The sequence below is a fragment of the Pteropus vampyrus genome, unplaced genomic scaffold (assembly GCF_000151845.1).
Source record: "Pteropus vampyrus isolate Shadow unplaced genomic scaffold, Pvam_2.0 Scaffold123, whole genome shotgun sequence".
Taxonomy (NCBI): Eukaryota; Metazoa; Chordata; class Mammalia; order Chiroptera; family Pteropodidae; genus Pteropus; species Pteropus vampyrus.
Genome location: NW_011888904.1, coordinates 1,201,608 through 1,223,857, shown reverse-complemented (window position 1 = coordinate 1,223,857; position 22,250 = coordinate 1,201,608). Strand labels below are relative to the sequence as shown.

The window sequence follows — 22,250 nt, the reverse complement described above, 5'->3', positions numbered from 1 at the left end:
CAGTTCGGCCAAAGGGGGAGGAGTAGGTGATCTCGCATTGCGTCACTTCCGTTTACTGTCGGCCGCCGCGGCGGTGTTCTCAGAGTGCGGTGGCGAACGGGCTGAAGGAGCTGGAATACGAGAGGCGGGGTGGGCGGGGAAGGTGGGCGGAAGGGAGAGGAAATCTCATCACGGAGACGCCAGTCTGGACGTTCCCGCCTCCTCCGACACTGTCGGGTCGGATCGGAGAAGGGTCACTGCCTCCTCCAGGGAGAAGGGGGGCGGAGCCCGGCTCAGGTGAGGAGACCCTGTCAGCTCGAGTGGTGGTGGCGCGCGCGGGCGCGCTCACGTGGAGACGGTTGAGCACCAGCGGCGCTGGGCTGGTGGCGCAAGCAGGGTCGTGGCCAGGCGTCTGGAGAGCGCGAAGACGCGTACGGTGCCCTCCTCCTACCCTGCCTGTCTTTCTGAGGGGGTATTGTTACCCTTCCGAGCGGAGGGGCCAGGAGGATGGGAGGCGGGTTCTTCTGCGCAGGCGTCCCCCGTGTCCCGACGCCAGGCTGTCTGTCTGCGGGGTGGGGCGGGGGCTCTTACCCCCCGGATCCTAGGGCTGAAGACGCTGGTTACCGGGATGGGGTGGGGTGGGGTGGGTCTCTGGACTAACATCCTGGCGGGGTGAATAGAGCATTTGCAGCCCTGCGGGATGGGGTCGAGTGGCTCCCTTTCCCCCCACCCTGTTTCTCCTTGAGCGACAAGGTTTCATCTCGCTAGAGCAAGGCCAAGGCGGTCTGGAATTGAGAACTGGCGATTGACCCTGGAGGGGTGGAGCCAGTGTTTTGGAATGCCCAACTTGTTATCAGAGGACTGAAGTGTTTATGGGCATTTATTGAATGCCCTCCACTTTCAGGCTTCGTGTAAGAACAGCCGTTCCACCTTCTCCTCTTGTTTGGAGCCGAGGCAGTGAATTAAGGCGGGAGGATGGGGGTTGAAGGTTAGTTTTTTTTCCTTCCAAAAAGGTCACTTGTTACTAAGACATTCTGGTGTAGTGGAGGATACTGTAGAAACTAATTTCGTTAAAGACGAATTCTAATTTAATTTGGAGAAAAATTTTTAGGTAAAGACACAGTCGTCTTGATTACTAAATAGTATGCTTGGGTTTTTGATTAATTTAAATGAATAGAAGAAACCCTTCATATTCAAAAATTAAAACAAACATTATTCCGAAGTACGTTAATATACTTTTCAGTTGTTGAGTAGAAGATATTACATACATTGGGATCTCTCTTTAGAGGTTGAAGAGAATTATTGATGATTTGTTATTTTTGTACGGGCTGTTGTGCCTTAGATAATTATAAAAGGATGGGCTGAGTGCCTCTGTTTTCTGGAGAACTTGCTTTTCATTTGCTAAAGTCTTAGGTTTTCCATAAGCTAAAAGAGTAGAGATGAAGGAAAGAGATCAGCTGGGGAGAGAAGAAAGAATTTTAGAAGTCCCTAAACGGAGTGAAGGCCTCCCATTATTGCTTTAACCCCCTCTGGAAATCCCAGCAAACTTGGGAAGACTGGCCCAGCTACCGCAGCCAGCTTGATGACCTGCCAGGTAAGACTAATTGGTTGGAAACTTGTTCTGGGCCCTTAGGTTTTGCTGAATTAGTGAACCAGGACTTCTTGAAGTCCTGAAATCAACTTGTTTTCTGCTCTGCCTTTTTTCTCCTGTAAGTTGTGTCAAAACATAGTGTATTTAGCTGGAGATACTAGTGTTATGGCGCGAACGATTCTAAGACCCACTCTAAGACCCATTCTAAGAGCCAATTGAGATTAATTATGAGCCTTTATTAGCTGGCCAGCGACTGACTCTACCACGCAGGGTTAGAGGAGATCAGTCCCAGGGTTTGAGAGTGAGGCAGTTATAAAGCCTAGAACAAGCAAGCAGATTACAGAAGCAGAAGTTGGCCATTAGCACAATACATCACCTAGTACCACACCCTGGTTAACAAGTAAGTGGATTACAGAAGCAGACATTGGCCATCTTCATATCTTATACAATACACCTCCTAAACCACACCCAAGCAGTAGGACAACTTCTGGTATCTAAAGATATTTCTTCCCTATAGCTCACTTAGCTAGTTGGCTCACTTGAAAATTTTCCACCCTTAACACTAGGAAGCTGTTTTCTGGATAATTGAGGTGTCTCTAGCAAAATTCTGAAAGTGATAAGATTTGGAAGAAAAGCATCTTAAAACGGAGTGTTTTCCTAAATTAAGGGGTCAGTGCTCTCAAAGAATCTTTGTCACAAGACTATCCTACGAAGTTGAAGTCATTTTAGAAAATCACTTGACTACAAAATGCATGTAAATGTTTTAGTATTTAAAGTACTTAGCATGAATTAATATTGAGTTCTTCAGTGTGGGTAAGATATAACAAAGCTTCCTGTAGTGCTTGCACAGAATCTTGAATCTGCCTCAGTTTCTCCTTGGAAAGAGAAAAGGAAAAACCCAAAGTATTGAGTCCATGTTAGCTTTCAACATTTTTTAAAATGTAAATTTGTTGTAAACAAATACTCCCCTGCCCCTCCCCTCATTAGTTTTAAGCATATGATTCCTCTTTTACTTTACTTGACATGTCTCAAATATGGATGTTGTGTGGTAGAGCCAGTGTTTATTAGTGTAGCAGGTGGGATGGAATGTAACACTACACTGCACTTTTGTCTAAGTATACAGTGAATTTATATGCTGAAACACCAGCTGTTTCTGAGTGAACTATTGCTCTTTACAGTTGTTTTTATCATTTTCATCACTGAATAGTGGCTTTTAATCTCAAGATCAATTTCAGGGGATGCCTTTCATTTGATTAATTACAGACGTATTTGCTAAAAGCTTTGACTTTTGGACAATTCAAACATTAGGAATTGTGTTGAAGCACTGACTTTATTGTAATATAGTGGGCATAGATTACTTCTTTAGTATTCAAGATTGTATTTTATCTGTAGATAATTTTACTTCTGATATTCTGATATATTTGAATGATATGTTTAAGGTTCCAGTATTTCCTTGATTTGAAAACAATTCTGTTCCCATTTTAATCTTGAAGACAGAATGCTATTGGTAAGCATTATGCTCCAGCCTAATTGACAGCTTTTCTTTTCTTTCCTTCATGTTACATGAAATATGTTGCATTTTATAATCACTGACATTTGGTACAGTTAAAAGACTTTTGTACCCAATTAATTCACTGTAATTATAAACAATTAATTTTCCAAATTTGTCTTTGTACTCTGAAGAAAATTTGTTATTGAAAGGAATCCTATCAGAAGCGATACTTTTTTCTTACATAAATGGAAAATAACAAATAAAGTGTTTTGTTTCACTAACTTTAAAGGATGATTGATTGCCTGGTGAGTCTGCTTTTGAAAATTATACTTGGTAGTCTGTTACTTTGTGTACTTGATACAAGTTTACAAATGCTTTATTTCCAACTTCTTAAGTTTAAAATGATTAGGGTGAATTGCTACCCCTTTTCTTCTGAACATACATTATTAACTTGGGGTAATTGATTCATCACTATATCTTAACTTTTTGATTATAATTTAAAATCCACTCAGTCTTCCTCTAAAAATGCAAGACCCTCAATATTTAGACCTTTTGTTTTAGTCTCTATTGCAGAGAGGGTTTGAGGAAGGATGACAGGGAGAAGAAATCTCACTGTTTGGGGGTTCAGTTGTGAAAGGAACCCACAGATGGTACAAAAATCTAAATACATTTAGTAACATATTTTTTTTTTTGAGTAGAACGTCAAAAGCAACTCAGCAGGTAAAGTATCAGTTGCTTGCTGAATGCTATTGCTTTGATAAATGGTTCAGAAATGCAGGAATATACTACTTTGTAAACTAGGTATGAAAATGAATTAAATCTATTTTTCATTTTCTCTACTGGAAAGGCACCTTCAGTAATAGTGTCTTCAATGCTTTGGCATGGCTTTTTTCTTGATAAAGTATTTTTTGTTCATTAAGAAATATGTTTCTTGATCTGTCAAGTAAAAGGCAATGAAAGCTATTTTAAAAAATTGTTGAAAAGGTGCTGTGTTGTGGGGAGCTGAGGGGTGGCAGGCAACATTTTTTAAGTAATAGAGGGAAGATACATTTAGACTTTGTAAACATATGCTAAAATAGATACAGTTTCAGATTTATAAGTAGCTAAAAGAAGCCATTTATGTTTGGTTTTCATAGATTTTTTGATAATTTTGTGAAGTTTGATCTTTAGAGCACTAATTGGCTCCAGAAAAGTACCCAAGAAAGAGAAATTTTAGGGCAGTTACAATGCAAGTATAAAATTCTAAACAGGATAATGCAGTGAAATTTGTCATAAGTTATTTTTAAGTTTAAATGTAGTGTTTTCAGAGTCAGTCATGTAACTGTCTTGGGCATGCCCACCTTTCAGATAGCACTCTGCTGGTGGGCCACCTCCCTGACAGATCACCTCCCTGACAGGCTTGGGCAGACCAAGATTTTCCCCTTATGACAGGTGAGCCTGCTGCCAGGAATGTATTTTGTCACCCTCTTCTTCTCCCCAAAGCTCTGATCCCTGATTCTTGTTCTGATCCCTGATTCAGCCTCATGGAAAGCAAGGTCAGGGGAGGACAAGGGACAGTGGGAGGAGAAGACAAAGCTCCTCCTGCATCCTTTTCACCTTTCAAACTGGGGTCTGTTGGCTGTGGTGAAGACTTGGCAAGTGGTTGGTGGTGGTGGCATGTGGCATTGACAGCAAGGGAGGATTTGAGTAAAAGGAGAAGATAAGCCCCTCTTGCCACCTGTTCCAGAACCCTTGCTCTAGTTTTCACTCTCTTAGCTGTTATTTTACACACCTGTCTTTTCATTCTCACCCCCAATCTTTGACACTGCTTTTCAACTTCATCTCCTTACTCCCTCAATCTCTTAACCCTTATACTTAGCCTTTGCTCACGCTTGTTACTACATACTGTTCTCTCTCTTCTGAGTATCCTGTCATCATCCACCTGGCCCATGTCTATCTGGGGGCTGCTCTCATTACAGCAAAGTGAGGTTTCATGGTGGGACCTGGGTTCATAACTCTTTTTCACTTACTGTACTTACTAGTTGAGTGATGTTGGCCCTAGACATGGTGACGAGACGCGCTGCTTGACAACCATCCATAACAGAATATATGTAAGGTACCGACAGAAACTGGCTCTTAGTAGGCATTCAACCCTCTCATCCTACCCAGCTAATAGAAGTATAATGGTAAGTGTAGGACAGTGTTACTTATGTTGCACAGGTGCTTTGACGGTTTGCTATCATAGTAACAGGAATACTTTCTGATGATCTTGGAAAGTAATATTGCTGAGAAAATGCTAGGCAATTTATTTCACAAACTTGAGTAGCACAATATGTATATAAATTGAAGTCTGCCTTTACACTAAAGTCTCATTTATCCCATATTTTGAAGAATGAGATTCCACATCCATGTATTTTCCATATATGTGAAACTTATCTACTTCAGTTGTTTTCAAACTTAAGGATCCTGTACACATTTAAAAATTACTGATGACTCCGAAGAGCTTTTTTGTGAGTTATAGCTATCAGTATTTAACATATTAGAAATTAAAATTGAGAAAAAATGTAAGCATTCATCGAAAATAATAAACCCATTACGTTAACATAAATAACATTTTTATGAAAAATAACTATTTTCAAAAATAAATATTTAGTGAAAAGAATGGCATTAAAAAATGCCTTTACTTTTTAGAACAGTGGGGATTTTTTTTGTTTTTGTTTTTTTAAGCCTACAGCACCTAGCCTTCCAAGGTGGTCTCCCATCCAAGTACTAACCAGGCTCGACCCTGCTTAGCTTCCGAGATCAGACGGAATCAGGCATGTTCAGGGTGTCGTGACTATAGAATTTTAGAACAGTTTTGATTCATAGAAAAATGGTGAAGGCAGTACAGAGAGTTCCCATATATCCACATCCAGTTTCCCTGTTATTAACATCTTACCATTAGTGTGGTACAGTTGTTAAAATTAATGACGATTATTGATACATTATTATTAACTAAAGTCCATTCTTTATTCAGGTTATCCTTAGTTTTTGCCTCCTGTCCTTTTTCTGTTCTAAGATCTCATCCAGCACAGCACATTACATTTAGTCATCTTGTATCCTTAGGCTCCCCTTGGCTGTGACCGTTTCTCAGACTTTCCTTGTTTTTGGTGACCTTGATAGTTTTGAGTACTGGTCACTTATTTTGTAGAATATCCAATTGGAATTTGTCTGATGTTTTTCTCATGATTAGACTGGGGTTATGGGTTTTTTGGGGAAAGGCCGCAGAGAAAAAGTGCCATTATCACATCAATACATGATGCCTACTAACATGCATACTGTCAACATGACTTATCACCGTTGATGTTGCCCTTGGTCACCTGGCTGAGATAATGTTTTTCAGATTCCTCCACAATGAAGTTACTCTTTTCCTCTCCCTTTCCCTACTGCACTCTGGAAGGAAGTCTCTATGTACAGCCCATACTTGAGTAGGGAGTTATGCTACATCTCCTTGAAGGTAGAGTAGCTATATAAATTCTGCACAGATTTGTCTCAGATCTCCCATTTATTTACCCAACTTTTTATATCAGTATAGACCTATGGATATTTCTTTTATATTTTGGGTTATAGTCTAATACTATTTTATTTATCTTTTTCTCAAACTGTTCCAGCTTTGGCCTTTGGGACTCCTTTTTCCTTTTGGGTCCTATGTCCCTTTCACATACTCCCACTATAATGTTTGTTTGTTTGTTTGTTTGTTTGTTTGAAGCACTTTTTTTACTTTCTGGCACTATGAGATTCTTGTATATTTCCTACCTCAGCCGTAGAATCAGCCATTTCTCCAAGGAACCTTGGTTCCTTTTATGAAATAAATGGTATTTGAAACCAAAATCTGGGTACTGGAAATGCTGAGAGTGGCATTGTTTTAAATTTTTTGCAAATCTCTTTAATGTCTAGCTTAATAAAAAACAAGTGGTTTCTTACACTTTTTCCATATTCAATTTATTGTGATTTACTTTTGGTTAAAGTATACCAGGAAAGTCTAGCATCATACAAATATGTAGTTGGAAAAGGGATAAGTATTTTAGTAGCTTTTTCAGATAATTTCGGATATTCTGTTCTGATACTATAACAAAACTCAGCAAATGGTATTTTATTTCTTATTTTTTATATTAGTTTCAGGTACAGTGTTTAGACATTTACATAATTTATGAAGTGATCCCCCGATTAGTCTAGTACCCACCTGGCACAATATGTAGTTATTACAGTATTTTTGACTATATTCCCTATACCATACTCTACATCCCCGAGACTGTTATTTAACTACTGATTTGTACTTTATTCCCTTACTTTTTCACCCAGCCCCCTAGCAAATGGTATTTTCTTATGTGGTTAGTTGCAAAGTAGAATCTGAAAGTATATCAATGAACTTTTCTTATTGTTACATTAAAATGCATTAGTTTTTATCTTGCACTTTGAATGAATTTTTTACCCATAACTTATTTTGTAACATCATGGTTATAACATTAATCATTTGGAAAATATTGATTCACTGAGTTATGCAGATCTTCCAGTTGTTGACACATTTACTATACAATATTTTTAAAAATCACATTTCATTAATATCACTAATGACCTCATCAGAAGGGTTTGAGCATTGGGAAGCTGTCAAGCTCACCGTGACAGATACAGATATTCTAGAGTTCTAATTTTCACCTGAAAGCTCAGATTTTTATCACAGGCAAGAAATACTGTAAGTTGTTTTCCTTGAAATGACAAACTCATTTTATTTATTTCCAAGAAAATGTCTGGCAAATACTCAAGTCTGAATAACCATAGTTTGTCATTCATTCTTGCAATGAGTACAGCTTGTGACTCAAAAATTGCACAAATATTTTTCCTCGAGACAACATCGTATTTCAGTATGCAACACAATTACTTCAAGTGTATTTTTTATTTCATCTCATGTAATATTAAAAAAGACATGTATTCAAGATTTGAGACTAAATAACAATAATGAAAGGAAGGGGAGATTAGGACCCCTGTAGAGTCAGTATTCTTGTAATAGTAGCTGTGTCTGGCACAAACAGAGACAGCATTCTAGCCAGGTTGTTCCTGCTGCCCAGTCCAAGCTCAGGTGTCCAGCCTTCCCATCAATTCTATGAATAAACTAATAACATTTAAGCAACCTAGTTTTTGGTTAAGTTAGCTAGAATCGATTTCTGTTGCTGTAACTAAGAACCCTGATTGATACTGTACTTAAAAGTTTTTTTTTATAAGTTATCTGAAAAATGATGATAGTCTTTAGTTCTAAATTATATTTCTCATGGCTAACTTTTCTGATGACTTGCAGTAATCATTAATATCAGTTAATGAGTATTCACTATCTAATACCTACCTTTTTACCCTTACCTTCTTAACAACTAGAATAGATACATAGCTTCCCCCACCTCAAACCTCTCCCCACCTTTACCTCTGTCTAGAACGTACTTTATATCTCATTTTATCCAAATTCAAACCAATACTTAGCTCTGTTGTCATTGTCACTATGAAGCTGGAAATAGCTTGCCTTCTCTGAGCCACCAAGTACACTTCATTACTTACGTGGCACTTAATTCTTTGTACTTTATCATATGGTTATTTATGTATGTCTTGTTTCTACTAAGCACCTGTGGCAGTTAGACTATGCCATACAAATAAATCTCTGTTCCACAGCGTTTAACCTTGAATGAAGTAAGCACTTTAAAACATTGGATAAATGAATTTGTATACTAAATACACAAGCACCTTCTTGGGCTGTTGATATCTCTAGGGCTGTATAGCCCCTCCAGTACATGGCTCCAAGTTGCTGGGTTTCTTCCCCCTTAGTGGGTCAGCTGTCTCTTTTTTCAGTTGTCAACCTGCAGCTACCTCTTGCCCTCATTCTAGAATTGCTACCACTCATCTTCAGTCACTTAAGAAACTAGAAAAACTTGAATTTTGTTTAAAACAAAAGTGTGTGAGGGCTTGAGGGACTTTCCAATGAGGAAATCTTTCATATATAAGCTTTGATATTTATTTTGGATATTCTGAGCCTTTTTTCTTTCTGATTTTTGGCTGGTTTTAGGGATATTTGGGACTCTCAGAAAAATGACTGTTGGATAATACGATGTTATATTTCATCTGTGTACATTCAAGTTTGTTCAACAAATAATTTGCTGAGCTGTATGTTAGACACTTTGTGGGAGAGAGAGAAAATTTAGTCCCTGGCCTTGACAAGCTGTTTTAGTAGAAAACACATACTGAGTTTGCACTAGGAATATAACAGGGCACTAATACATTTTCTTATTCAAACTGAGTTATGAAGTTCTAGGTCAGCTAATCTCCAGGAAAGTTGACCTGGAAAACAAGGTGGTAAAGTGAGGAGTGTTGGAAGGAAGGTTGAAATGGTAAGAGCTTCTGGCATTAACATGACTTCCTCAGTGGTGCTTACCTTTAGTCATCGATGAATTTCCATTTTAACAGATGTAATCTGTCCAGTTTCTGAGCCAGCTCTGACAGAGCAGAAACTGAGTGTTTATTAAATTAGGCATGCTTACAAATCTGGTATCTAGGGTTAACCTTGGGAACCTGTGTGCCCACCTAATCGCAGCCTTTACCGACTTCCACTTAGTTGGTCAAATCAGAACAATGGACGAATGTCCCAGGACTTCATTCAGGACTTAGAGACCTGTCAAAATTCCGAACCTGCTTAACTGGGACCTTGCCTAGTTTTATTCTCTTAACATTTATTTTAATCTGTATCATTTCTACAAGTGGAAGGAAAGTTATGTTATTTTTCTGCTAGATTTAGGGACATCAAATGTTAAGAGCTCATTAGAATGTTAAGATACTTCCTGCAGGTGGCAACTTAGCATGTCCTGCTTGGCAGACAGGCAGCAAGTCACTTGCTATGGTGGTAGATGATGTTTGAGTATGGGTGTACTTTTCTTTGTGAACTAAGTATATTATTGAAAGGCATATGGGTAGGTCAATATGTAAATCAAATAGTTTAAAATGTGCTATAACTTGTTCTAAAACACAAATGAACTTTTTTATTAGTCTAAGTAAATCTATTGAGAAGGCAGTCAACTCTTGATTATTCATGTTAATGTATTGAGCAGTGGTATAAGTGTATTAATTATATTTAATTTGGAAATTACTAAAAATCTGTTCCTGCAGATAACAAATATTGTAGTGTACACTTCCTTCAGGTCAGACACAGTTATAAATAATAGAATACTTGCCGTATCTCCCCCAGCTATATACACTCATATATAGTCACATTTTGAAATCTTTTAAAGAGACATGAAGCTTTTTTCTTTGGTTCGAAGGCTTCAGAGGCAGCTTTTGGTAAAACATCTCACTGTGAGCTCTTTTATAGCTTTTAGGCTGGGCTTCTGAGTTTGCTAGAATTGCTTGAGAGTTTTAAATAACCATGATCTTGATTCATGACTGCCTTCCATCGGAGCAAAGTAAGAAATTTTATTTCTCCCAAACTAACTGAATTTTAAAAATATTTCTTCTAGATCCAGAAAGGTTTCAGGATAGCCATGTTATTTAGATTTTCCTGAGATTATAACTTAAGCCTCACAGTGTGACAGAGATCCAGTATAAACCAGATTAAGGTAAAAGGGGAATTCATTGGCTCATGAAATAGGAAATCCTGGGGCGATGCTAACTTCAGTCATGGCTGGATCCAGGGTCTTGTTGTCGTCATCAGGACATTGTCTTTGGTGCTGCTTTCTTCTGTGTTGACTTCATTCTTAGGTAGGCAAAAGTGGCTACCATCAGTGCTAAACATACTCCTTCATAGCTTGCAGTCTGGGTGAAGAGAACATATCTTTCTTGATAGTACCAGAAAAGTCCCCAGGGCAGACTCTTATTGGCTTGGGTCACATAGCCATCTCTGAAACAATCACTGTAATCAAGGGGCGTGGATACCAAATTACCAGGCCTCCCTGGATCATCTGCCCATCCCTGGAACTCAGAAGTTTGGGGCAGTCTGATCTGTATGTACCATATGGACTAAGAATGGGTGAAAAGTGATTTTCCCCAAAGATGTAGTAGACAGACAAAAAAGCAAAGAAACAAAAAAGCAAAACAAAAAAATAAACAATGTGTCCCTTAAAGATAATATTTGAATGTTGATTTGTGGGAAGATGTTAACCAGTTTCACATTGTTGCAGTTTTGTTGCTGTGTAATAAATTTAAAATTTAATGGCTTAAAACAACAAAAATTATTTTATTATTCTAACAGTTTTAGGGGTTGACTAGACTCAGCTAGGTGATTCTCTCTTGGGGGCTGTCATGTGTTTGTAGTCATATTGTGACAGGGGCCAAAGTTGTCTTGAAGGCATACTCATGCCTGGTGCTGTCAGCCAGACTTCATCTGAACTTCCTTACAGCATGATGGCTGGGTTCCAGAAAGACCAGGTGAAAGCTGTGTTGCCTTTCATGACCTAACTCACAAGCCTCATAGTGTAATTTTTACCGTAGTCATAGACTTGCCTGGCTTCAAGGGGAGTGAACATAGACTCTACTTCTTGATGAGAGGAGTGTCAGTATCATATTGTAAGAAAGCATGAGGGATGAGAAATCTTAGTGTGGCCAGCCATCTTGGAAAATACACTCTGCTCCATTGCCTTATTTCACATGACTAGTTTTTATAAAGAATACGAAATATTAGTTAGGCTATGGCAGTTCTTCAGTTGTCCTTATATTAACCAAATCACTTTGTTGCTTAATGTATCATATAGTATCACTAAAAAGTTCTCTGACATTTTCTCCTTAATAGCACTCTGATTTCCTATTTATGAAATATCTTGACTTCCTTTATGTATAATCTTGTTAGGTGGATAAATCAGCAACCAGTCTTCCACTGCAGAAGTGAAAACAAAGAAATACCCTTCCTCTTTGCTTCTCCAGCACAGTCAGGGGTGGGGGCAGGTAGGCTCCTAAGCTCAGTATGTAGGAACTGTCCCTGGAACTTTGAATCTTGAGCGTGTGATAGCCATACCAAAGGAACTGTCGGAAGCAATTTATTGCTGAGGCTGTAGCCCAAGGAGACGCTTCCTTCTGTACCAGTGTGACTGTGGATTTTGCATCCTAGACTTTCCAAGTTCTTTTGACTGCTGTCTGGTTCTTCAGCCTCTCAGAACTTTGAGCTCTCAGATATTTTTTGTTCAAGTAAGTCAGAGTTGGGTTCTGTTGGTTCTAAGTACAAAGCCTTAACTGACAGACCATCATAATTACAACTAACTGTATTTTAATGTCCCAGACTAATTAGATTTCTTTAGTTATGTCAGAATGCTCAGTTGCTGGGAGGGGAGTTGGGGGCTGGGTGAAAAAAGACAAAGAGATTAATAAGTACAAATTGGTAGTTACAAAATAGTCATAGGGATGTGAAGTACAGCATAGGGAATATAGTCGATAATATTGTAATTACTGTGTACAGTGCCAGGTGGGTACTAGACTAAATGGAGGATCACTTTGTAAATTACATGAAGTCTCATCACTATGCCGTACACCTGAAACTCATGTAAAATAATATTGAATGTCAACCGTAATTGAAAAATAAAAAAGAAAGCTCAATTGAGAACGTTTGTTATGATATATTATTTTGTTAGTGACTTTTGTTAAAACAGTGTTTACTAACTTTTACTACAATGAGGCCTCTTAATGCTAAGTGACATCTTAGAATTAAAGAAAAGAATTGAGATTTCTCTTTGATATAATAGTTTTAGGACAGTAATGAGGGATTGGAAATAAAACATAATAAGTATATATACAAAATACCCTTTCCTAACAGACAGTAGCATCTGTTTATCTATATGGTTACACATCACTTTATGCTTTAGTATCACCAAGTATGTGTAGCAGATACTGTCTGGGCTCTGACCAGATCCCCTTGATCCTTTTTACCGGTTCTGTGCACCTGTTGTACAGCTTCTTTATGCTTTTGCTTCTATTGGCTTGCATCTATGATTCTTTTGAGGATTGGGTCTTTGGGTGACTGGTATCACTTTGTGCATGGGTCCAGAGAGCAAGCAGTGGCTGGCAGTTTCCATCCCCCTGGAGAGGCTCTTAGCTATTGACTGACTAATGCAGGACTACAAAAGACCAGTTCCCTTGTCTTGAGGTGGCTCAAACTCATACTTCTGAGCTTTCCTGCTACACCAAGCTAAGTCTGGGATTTTGCCCCAGATCGCACCCTTGCTTGGCTGCTACTGCTTCCCTCTTAAGCTCTCAACTCCCAGTTTCTCCTGGGAACATTTCTTCGATAAATCATTTGCACTCTAATTCTTTTATGGTCTGCTTCTGGGAAACCTTACCTAAGATGGTATGAATCTAAACCTTCATGTTCATAGTTTTTGGAATCATTTTGGAGCATCATAGTAATGCCTTGCTATTTCCAACTCATTCTGGGAATATTTAATGTGACACTTTGGGTTAGTTGAAACATATATTTAAAATGATGCTAGTGCGTCAGCTGCATTTCTCATTTGGTTTAACTCATGGTTCCACTTGAACCTTAATTGAGTTATGCATGTGTTACTAGATATTAAATAGCTTCTCTTAAAAGTTTGTCAGCATAGGTTGTCCTTCTCTCTGTATAACTTGTCCTTACTGATCCATTCAGAAAGATTGATCAATATTTTACTTTAAGTTCATTGTCTAGCATGTGCTATAATAACTATTTATTTTAATATTGGATCATTGGAAGCTTCCTTGCCTAAAATGGTTTAAATAATATAGGAGTTATCTTTTCCATTGCATTTGGTAGATGTTTCCTACAAAACTATTTGGTACTGATGCCTTGAGCGGGGGTGGGGGTGGAGAGTGGAATAATTCTTTGGCAGATTTCCTAAGAGTGTGTGTGTGTGTGGGGGGGGCGGTTATAGTCTGTTCATGCTTTTTTGATTTTTAAAAAGACATTTTACCAAAGGTATATGTAGTTTGCTAAGTACACACCACTGAAAAAATCAAATAGTTCCAAAAGCTTTGCTAAGCCAAACACTAGACTCTAGCCTCTCTGTTCCTCTTTTTCTCTTCCCCAATACTACCATTTCAACTCTTAGCTAATTCTTTTGATATTTACAAACATATATAAAATAACATACATGGAGCACCTTTATTTTTCAGTTAGCCATTATCTATTGACTTCCCCTTGGTTAGTGATAAGAATTTTGATTTTTTAAATGTATTTGTTAATTTCTCCTTTTAATTCTACTAGTTCTGCTCTTTGCATTTCAAAGCACACTCCCCATTTCTCCATCTTCCCAGTGTGGTTAGATTTTTCATTAGATTAGCAGTTCTCAAAGTACAGTCCAAGGACCCATAGGAGCCCCTGAGACTTTCAAGGGGTCTGTGAGGTCAAAACTATTTTCATGATAATAGAGTGTACGGTGGAGCTTTCCAGAGGCCATGTGATGTGTGATACTGCAAAAGCCTGAATACACAAGCACATATAAGAATCCAGATGTCTTCTGTTAATGCAAAAGTATAAAACGGTGCCATTCTTGTTATTTTGGGGGGGTTGCGGGGGGAGGAATATATTTTTCATAAAAGTCATTTATATTAATATGTAATTTAAAATAAGTTAACAAACATTTTTTTAAATTTTCAGTTTTAAATTCCCCTGAATTTTAAAAATTTACCCTAGTTTCTTATCACAACCCATGAAAGAGGAGTCAGGGCTCAAGAAATGCTAGTTGAAGATGTGTACAGTACCTGCACATGTGTATTGTAACACCAGTTCTTTTGGCCTCTGTTGTTTTGTTTTTCTTTCACTTCTAGATGATCACCTCTTACACAATACTGCTATGCATTTCCAAAGTCATCTGCACATTACTTACATGTAGAGGGGCTCTAATTGTCAGAGGGACATTGTAGTAGACATTTATCATTTGCAGCTGCCCAGAATCTTTTGAACATCCCCTCCTTTATATTTGGATAGCCTGCAAATTGTGAGCCCCACTTTCCTAAGGTAGAATCATAGCTACAGTACAGATATAAGAACTAGGTTCCTTTGGTCATATGTACCTGAGTGGGGTTTAGATGCAGATGTCCCCAATACAGTAGCTATTTCAATTAATTAAAATTAAATTAAAAATTCAGTTCCTCAGTGGCACTAGCCATATTTCAAGTGCTCAGTAGCCACATGTGACTAGCAGACAGTATAGCAACAGTGCTTATAATTTCCATCATCATAGAAGGTTCTGTTGGACAGTGTCGATGTAGCAGGTGTTCGGTGCTCTGGAGCATTTGTGTATAGCTCTCCCACCCTCCTGGAGATTTTGTGAGCTTCCCAACATCCTTTGAGCACAAATCTCTTTGTCCTTAAATCAGCTGAATAGACTATTGTATTCAGTTAAGGACTCTGACTTATATGAGGTGCTTTCTGACACTCCAGGTATTGGAAAGAAGGACAGTTGAATAATCTAATTAGTCAGTTTTATGGCTAACATTAGCTTTGATCTGGTGGATTTGATTTCCATTGCTAATCTAAATGATCATAAATTGATTAAATGATATTGAGATGCAAGAATATTGCCATTAAGGAGAAATTAGCCTGGAGCATCTCTAAATGGATAATTGCACACTGTTACTAACTTAGAGAACAGCTGTTTCTCTGGTTTTGATCATCTCTAATGTCACCATGTGAAATCACCATTTCACAACTTCCAAAGCCCCATAAGAGAAAAGGAGGCCTTAGACTTTGTACTGTCCTGAAGATGGCCTGCCAATAGGCGTAGCAGGACATTCCAGGCATCCCTAAGGTGTTTGAGAAGAGCCTGGAGAACTTGAGCTGATCTCAAGGACTATGTTGAGGCATTTAGTGTAGGGCTGACAGCCTTGAGGCGAATGAGAAGGTAAATGATTGTATGGAATGTTTATGTATCTTCCAACTTTATTTCAGCCTCTGTCCTTGTTGGGGTCATGTTTAGCTACCTCAGTAGTCTCTTCTCAAAGGTCTCTGAGCGCTGGGAATTTCCTCAAAATGGTACTTCTGGGACCACGATTTTCTTGCTGCTTATGCCTTTCCTATAAAAAGTAGGGATTGAACATTAAGTTTGACATTCTAGTGAATGACCTTTTGAAAGAGTAGTGGTTTCTTCTTATACTCAAGATAACTGACATTTCTGAAAATAAGGCTATCAGATAATGATACTTCTGCCACTTGTTGAAGAAGAAAGGCATTAAACAGAATATCATCTTTTATATCAGTATGCTGGGTTGAAAGGCCATTTATTTGGAAAGTTAGTCTTTAATGTTCCCCTCATCTGAGTCTTGTTCATCTCATTTTTTTGATTGAGGTATTATTTATTGAGCTGTGTTGAAGTATAATGTATACACCATAAAATTCCTTGTTTTAAATGTACAATTCAAATATTTTTAGAAAAGTTATGAGTTGTGCAGTCGTAACCACAATCCAATTTTAGAACATTCCCATCATCCCCCCTAAAAGTCCCTCTTCCCATTGACAGTCCTTCTGTGATCCCACCCCCAGCCCTGGATAACCACTTACCTACTCTGTTTCTATAGATGTACCTTTTCTGTGCCACAGGCACAGAGCTTCCATTGGATTATTTTTTTATCGAATAGACTTCCATCCAGTCCTCCTGTCTTAGTATCACCTTCATTCCACTTCAACTTGTACTTCAGCAACCAGTTCCTGAGCCTTTTGGTGGGTAGGGGGCTTATATAAGTCAGGGTGTTTTATCCACTGCCAGTTTAGGGTTTAGCTTTCTGGGTGTGCTAAGTCAGCCCACACTCATTCATTCACGTATTTACTAGCTTCCAAAATGCTATTGATATTTCTTCCCCATCTTTTTGTTCCTTGTGGGTTTATACTTTTAAAACAACAACAAAACCAAAAAACTTTAGCGTATTTTTAATGGGGTTTCAGGAATGAGTTGGGGGTAAATGAATGTGTGCAATCTACTACCATAACTAGAAATCTTCCCCACTGAGATTGATTTACCCTTTTCACTTATTTAAGGTTGCTAAAAGACTGGAATATCTTGGAGTTTATTCATTGTCCTTAGGGAATGTAGAACTCATGTGGGGTACATTCTGTCATTCACACATTGGTCTTTAGGAAGAGCGAAAGGGAGCCTGTAAACAGCCAGTAGCTGGTCCCACATGTGTGCGTGTTTCCAGGGCTGTAGCTGAATGAGCATTTGCTCCTTATTTGACAGGTTGTGTGCCCATCATCAGAAACATCACAAACTTTTAAATGTTCAAGCTTGGCCATCTATGCCTCTCTTTTCATCACACCCTCTGTGCTCTGGCTTTGTCTTAAGCTTTTCCAAGTCTCAGAACTTTCTTTATTTCCCCATAGGATCATGGATTTTCCTGGACACTTTGAACAGATCTTCCAGCAACTGAACTACCAAAGACTTCATGGCCAGCTCTGTGATTGCGTCATCGTAGTGGGAAATAGACATTTTAAAGCCCACCGCTCCGTACTGGCAGCCTGCAGCACGCATTTCCGAGCCCTGTTCTCAGTGGCAGAGGGAGATCAGACCATGAACATGATCCAGCTGGATAGTGAGGTAGTGACAGCGGAGGCCTTTGCCGCACTGATTGACATGATGTATACCTCCACCCTCATGCTGGGAGAGAGCAATGTTATGGATGTCTTATTGGCAGCCTCTCACCTGCATTTGAACTCTGTTGTTAAGGCATGCAAACATTACCTAACAACAAGGACACTGCCCATGTCTCCCCCCAGTGAGCGTGTTCAGGAGCAGAGTGCTCGCATGCAGCGCTTCTTTATGTTGCAGCAGCTGGGACTAAGCATCGTGAGCTCAGCCCTCAATTCCAACCAGGGTGGTGAGGAGCAGCCGGCCCCCATGAGCTCATCAATGCGCAGTAACCTGGACCAGCGGACACCCTTCCCCATGAGGCGCCTTCATAAGCGCAAGCAGTCTGCAGAGGAGCGAGCCAGGCAGCGCCTCCGACCGGCCATGGATGAGTCTGCCATTTCCAACGTTACTCCAGAGAATGGGCCATCAGGGGTTCATTCTCGGGAGGAGTTCTTCTCACCAGATTCTCTGAAAATTGTGGATAACCCTAAGGCCGACGGAATGACTGACAACCAGGAAGACAGTACCATCATGTTTGACCAATCTTTTGGTGCTCAAGAAGATGCCCAGGTCCCCAGCCAGTCTGACAACAGTGCTGGCAACATGGCACAGTTGTCCATGGCCTCTCGTGCAACTCAGGTTGAAAGTAGTTTTGAGCAGGAAGGTGCAACTGAGAAAAGTGGTTTTCAGTGTGAAAATGCCGAGGTTGGCCTTGGTGAGAAGGAGCACATGAGAGTGGTGGTTAAATCTGAGCCCCTGAGCTCTCCTGAGCCTCAGGATGAAGTGAGCGATGTCACCTCACAAGCAGAAGGCAGCGAATCTGTAGAAGTGGAAGGAGTTGTGGTCAGTGCTGAGAAGATAGACCTCAGCCCTGAAAGCAGCGATCGGAGTTTTTCAGATCCTCAGTCTAGCACTGACAGGGTAGGTGACATCCATATTTTGGAAGTCACAAATAACTTGGATCATAAGTCCACTTTTAGCATTTCAAATTTTCTTAACAAAAGCAGAGGAAGTAACTTCAGTGCAAATCAGAACAATGACGATAATATCCCAAATACCACTAGTGACTGCAGGCTGGAGTGCGAGGCCCCTTATTTGTTGAGTCCAGAGGCTGGGCCTGCAGGCGGGCCCTCCTCGGCCCCCGGCTCTCACGTGGAGAACCCATTCAGTGAGCCTGCAGATTCCCACTTTGTTAGGCCTATGCAGGAAGCGATGGGCCTGCCGTGCGTGCAGACTTCAGGCTATCAAGGAGAACAGTTTGGGATGGATTTTTCCAGATCTGGTTTGGGCCTCCACTCCTCCTTCTCCAGGGTAATGATGGGCTCCTCAAGAGGAAAGGCCAGTAACTTTCCATACTACCGCCGCATAGCTCCCAAAATGCCAATTGTAACTTCTGTCAGGAGCTCACAGATCCCAGAAAACTCTGCCAGTTCCCAGCTAATAATGAACGGGGCCACGTCCTCATTTGAAAACGGCCATCCCTCCCAGCCTGGCCCTCCGCAGTTGACCAGGGCATCTGCTGATGTCCTGTCAAAGTGCAAGAAGGCCTTATCAGAGCACAATGTCTTGGTTGTAGAGGGAGCTCGCAAGTACGCCTGCAAAATCTGCTGCAAGACTTTCCTGACCTTGACAGATTGCAAGAAGCACATCCGTGTTCACACAGGTGAAAAACCCTACGCCTGCCTCAAGTGTGGCAAGAGGTTCAGTCAGTCCAGCCACCTGTATAAACATTCGAAGACTACCTGCCTACGCTGGCAGAGCAGCAGTCTTCCCAGCACTTTGCTCTAACCCTGACCTTTTGAGATAATGTCGATGCCAGTTGTAGGAACGAAACTAAAATCTCTTTTGGTCGGGAGCCAATGCCCTTGGGTTTGAGGCTTCCGGCTGCCCAATGGCTCTTGCAAATTTCGATGACTAATAAGTGGAGAACTAATACGTGTAGCACTTGCGCTGCTGCATTTCTAAGTGAAATGTATGCTGTCAGAGAGGGATGCAATCCCCCAAACCAACTTCTTCCTTAGGATTGAGTCACGCAGCCAGAAAGTAGTTTGTAATTGATGTTAAAAGTGGCACATGTAAAAATTAAAAATTGAAGTGCAAGAAAAATTTTTTTTAGCAATTTTTATAAAACTCTGAAGCATTTAATTAAATTTCCTATACCCCCAATGGGAATATTATATAACTGTACAGTGATGCAAAACACACTTATGTGTAACCAGTGGCGACTTTGTGTCCGTCTAAAAGGCCCTTGAGGACGTGCCTGTCTGCCACAAATGCTTTAAAGTCTATCAGGAGCTAGTCCTAGGCCTCAGAAAGTACTGTATTTTTTATTTTTGTCTGACTTGCAGTCACAGACACTGCACTTTGATGGTGCTGACACTGGGTCCGGAGCAAGCATTCTCTGGACTGTTAGGTGTATATACTTTTGAAAACATCACTGTCGGATAGATGTTTTTAACAAAATTTTCCTGGTTTTAAAAACAAAGTTGTAAATGAAGTATGTACTTGTAGGGAGTGACAACAAGTAAGGTATTGTTTCTGTGCTGTTTTAGCAGTATTTTAACCAGCTTGTATACATATGTTACAGTTCCATGTTTGGAAGTCAGAAAAGAGCTAGCGTTTGTCTTTGTTCTGATGACGTGGAGTCCTGTCTTGTGGGATCTTTCATAGCGCATTTACCCTTTGCTCCATCCAGACTTTGGGGGCCAGTCCAGCCTGACACTCTCACCCAATGACAAGCCCGTTCTCTGCTTTGCTTCTTCATACTCTCACACCCTGTATGGCATCATTCCAAGGCCTAGGTTGGTGTTTTCAGTTACAGACTAACCAAAAATAAGGTCAACCCTCTTCACCATGGGTGTTATTACTGTTACATAGTTTAAAATGTAGAACCTGAACTTTTGTTGTTGCCCCAGCCCAATACTGAATGTTCGAAATCCAAAGGTAGCATTGTTCGTGGGTAAATATTTTCCAGATTCTGTAAGAGGGTTGGGGAGCTCACAGTACAGAAGTTACTAAGTAACATCTGAGACTGTTGGAAGAGACATTTGGGTCACTGCCCAGGGCCTCTTTGGGTCCCACCGCCTCACTTCCCCAGCCCACCTTGCGGTCTTCTGATTCTCTGCCATCAGGGCTGTTGGTGACACCTGGGAAACAGCACAGGTTATGTGTCTCTGTAGAGCCCGTGAAGTCAGTACAATTCATGCATGAACATGAGTTCATTTTTTATACCGCTTTTTTAGACACCAACTATTGTGCGTAATTGAGAGCAATCCTTCAGTTCTTATGTTTAGAAAGCTAAGTATGTGTAGCCTGAAAGAAAAATCAGCGTGTTTTCTCCTCTGAATCTAGTGTGTGCAGTTACACATCTGTCTGTGGATAAACTCAAAACGTTCATAATCGGGCTTAGCATCTTCTTTGAACAGATTCCCAGGGAGGAAAGGAAACCTCTGGAATTCCTCTCCTTTCCAGCAAATTTGGGAAAGAGACTGGAAGACATGGGGTCACTTTTAAATTCAGTTGTATGTGTGGCTAATTGTTAGCAGCTGTTTTCTGACAATGGGAGGAGGCTCTACATCTACCCCTCTACACGACGCAGGGACCAATGTCTTGTGAGATTACCCTTTGGAGGCAGGTGGGTCGGCATGGACAATAAGAGGCCCTACCTGGGGACAGGAGCCAGTGACACCGGGAAGAGCAGTGGAAGCCCTTCTTCCCTTCCATCTTGAGGAGGTGGTGCTAAGAGGCTGAACCCTCACCTCAGCTTGGGCTCAAGTGGACTTTGCTTGGGGGCCTATCTCCAATACAGTGGCTGGAGCCCTGCCTCTCCTCTACTACATGGAATCTAGAATTGCTCATCTACCTCTTAGTCAATCCGTTTCTGTGTGTGAGAAGCAAGCTTGCGGGCCAGTGTCCTCATACAAGCTATGTAGTACTTAAAAGATAATTCAGAGGTTCCCTGAAAAACCAGTCCCAGGGTTCCTGTGATCCATAGTTTCTACCTGAATTATAACTCGTATTGGGTACCTGGATTTTGATTGGTTAGCCTTAATTATAGCCTGGCATAATTATTTCTGGTGATTAAATCGTAAAGTTCTATCAGAGCACCCATGTCAGTGGTGCTATGCTGGTCACAATTTGAGATTTTGAAATAAAAAAATTGTTAACATTCATGCCTCTAACTAAATATGTGTTCTTTTTCTTTGCTTAGGTTATTAATGTTATTTGAAGGAATTTGAGCAGCAGATGAGGGGTAAAGTGGTTTGGATGGTTCTAATAATTAAAATGCTAGAGGTTTAAGGACTGAGATGAGAAGCTGAACCTGCAGGTCACTAGATGCCAAAAAAGGGAAGTAATATTGCTTTCTTTGCGAATGCTGTGTTGACCAGTATTTTTTTAAATCAAACCTGGAAAATATTGTGTACTGTCAGAAACGATTACCGGTCATTCCCTTCTGTTGAGTCCTTTCTGCCTTGCCTGCTCTCTTTCTGTCATGGACATGTGTGAGGTTTTGTTCTCAGTCCTCCTAGTTTTACTCTTGGAGCACCTGCTTAATCTTGTGCTTTCTGCTGGTCCCTTCCTTGCCTCCCAGGCTGAAAACTCCACCTGCAAGTTTGGC

The 22,250-nt window shown here is 40.2% G+C and overlaps 1 protein-coding gene and 1 pseudogene across 5 annotated transcripts; one reads left to right on the top strand and one right to left on the bottom strand.

The window, feature by feature from the left end:
- The first annotated feature begins 41 nt into the window (after positions 1-41).
- Positions 42-21,813, top strand: ZBTB5 (zinc finger and BTB domain containing 5). 5 transcript variants are annotated; one of them, XM_011366212.2, is made up of 4 exons: positions 626-967; positions 1,387-1,573; positions 4,410-4,493; positions 17,386-21,813. In XM_011366212.2, the coding sequence occupies exon 4, from the start codon at positions 17,390-17,392 to the stop codon at positions 19,418-19,420; it is 2,031 nt and encodes a 676-aa protein (XP_011364514.1). In that variant the 5' UTR covers positions 626-967; positions 1,387-1,573; positions 4,410-4,493; positions 17,386-17,389; the 3' UTR covers positions 19,421-21,813. The 5 variants fall into 5 exon arrangements, with proteins under 5 accessions (XP_011364512.1, XP_023390029.1, XP_011364513.1 ...); XM_023534261.1 differs by lacking the exons at positions 626-967; positions 4,410-4,493 and adding an exon at positions 149-276 and having other exon boundaries at positions 1,393-1,573; XM_011366211.2 differs by lacking the exons at positions 626-967; positions 4,410-4,493 and adding an exon at positions 297-410.
- Positions 5,767-5,885, bottom strand: LOC111743831 (annotated as a pseudogene).
- Positions 21,814-22,250: the final 437 nt, after the last annotated feature.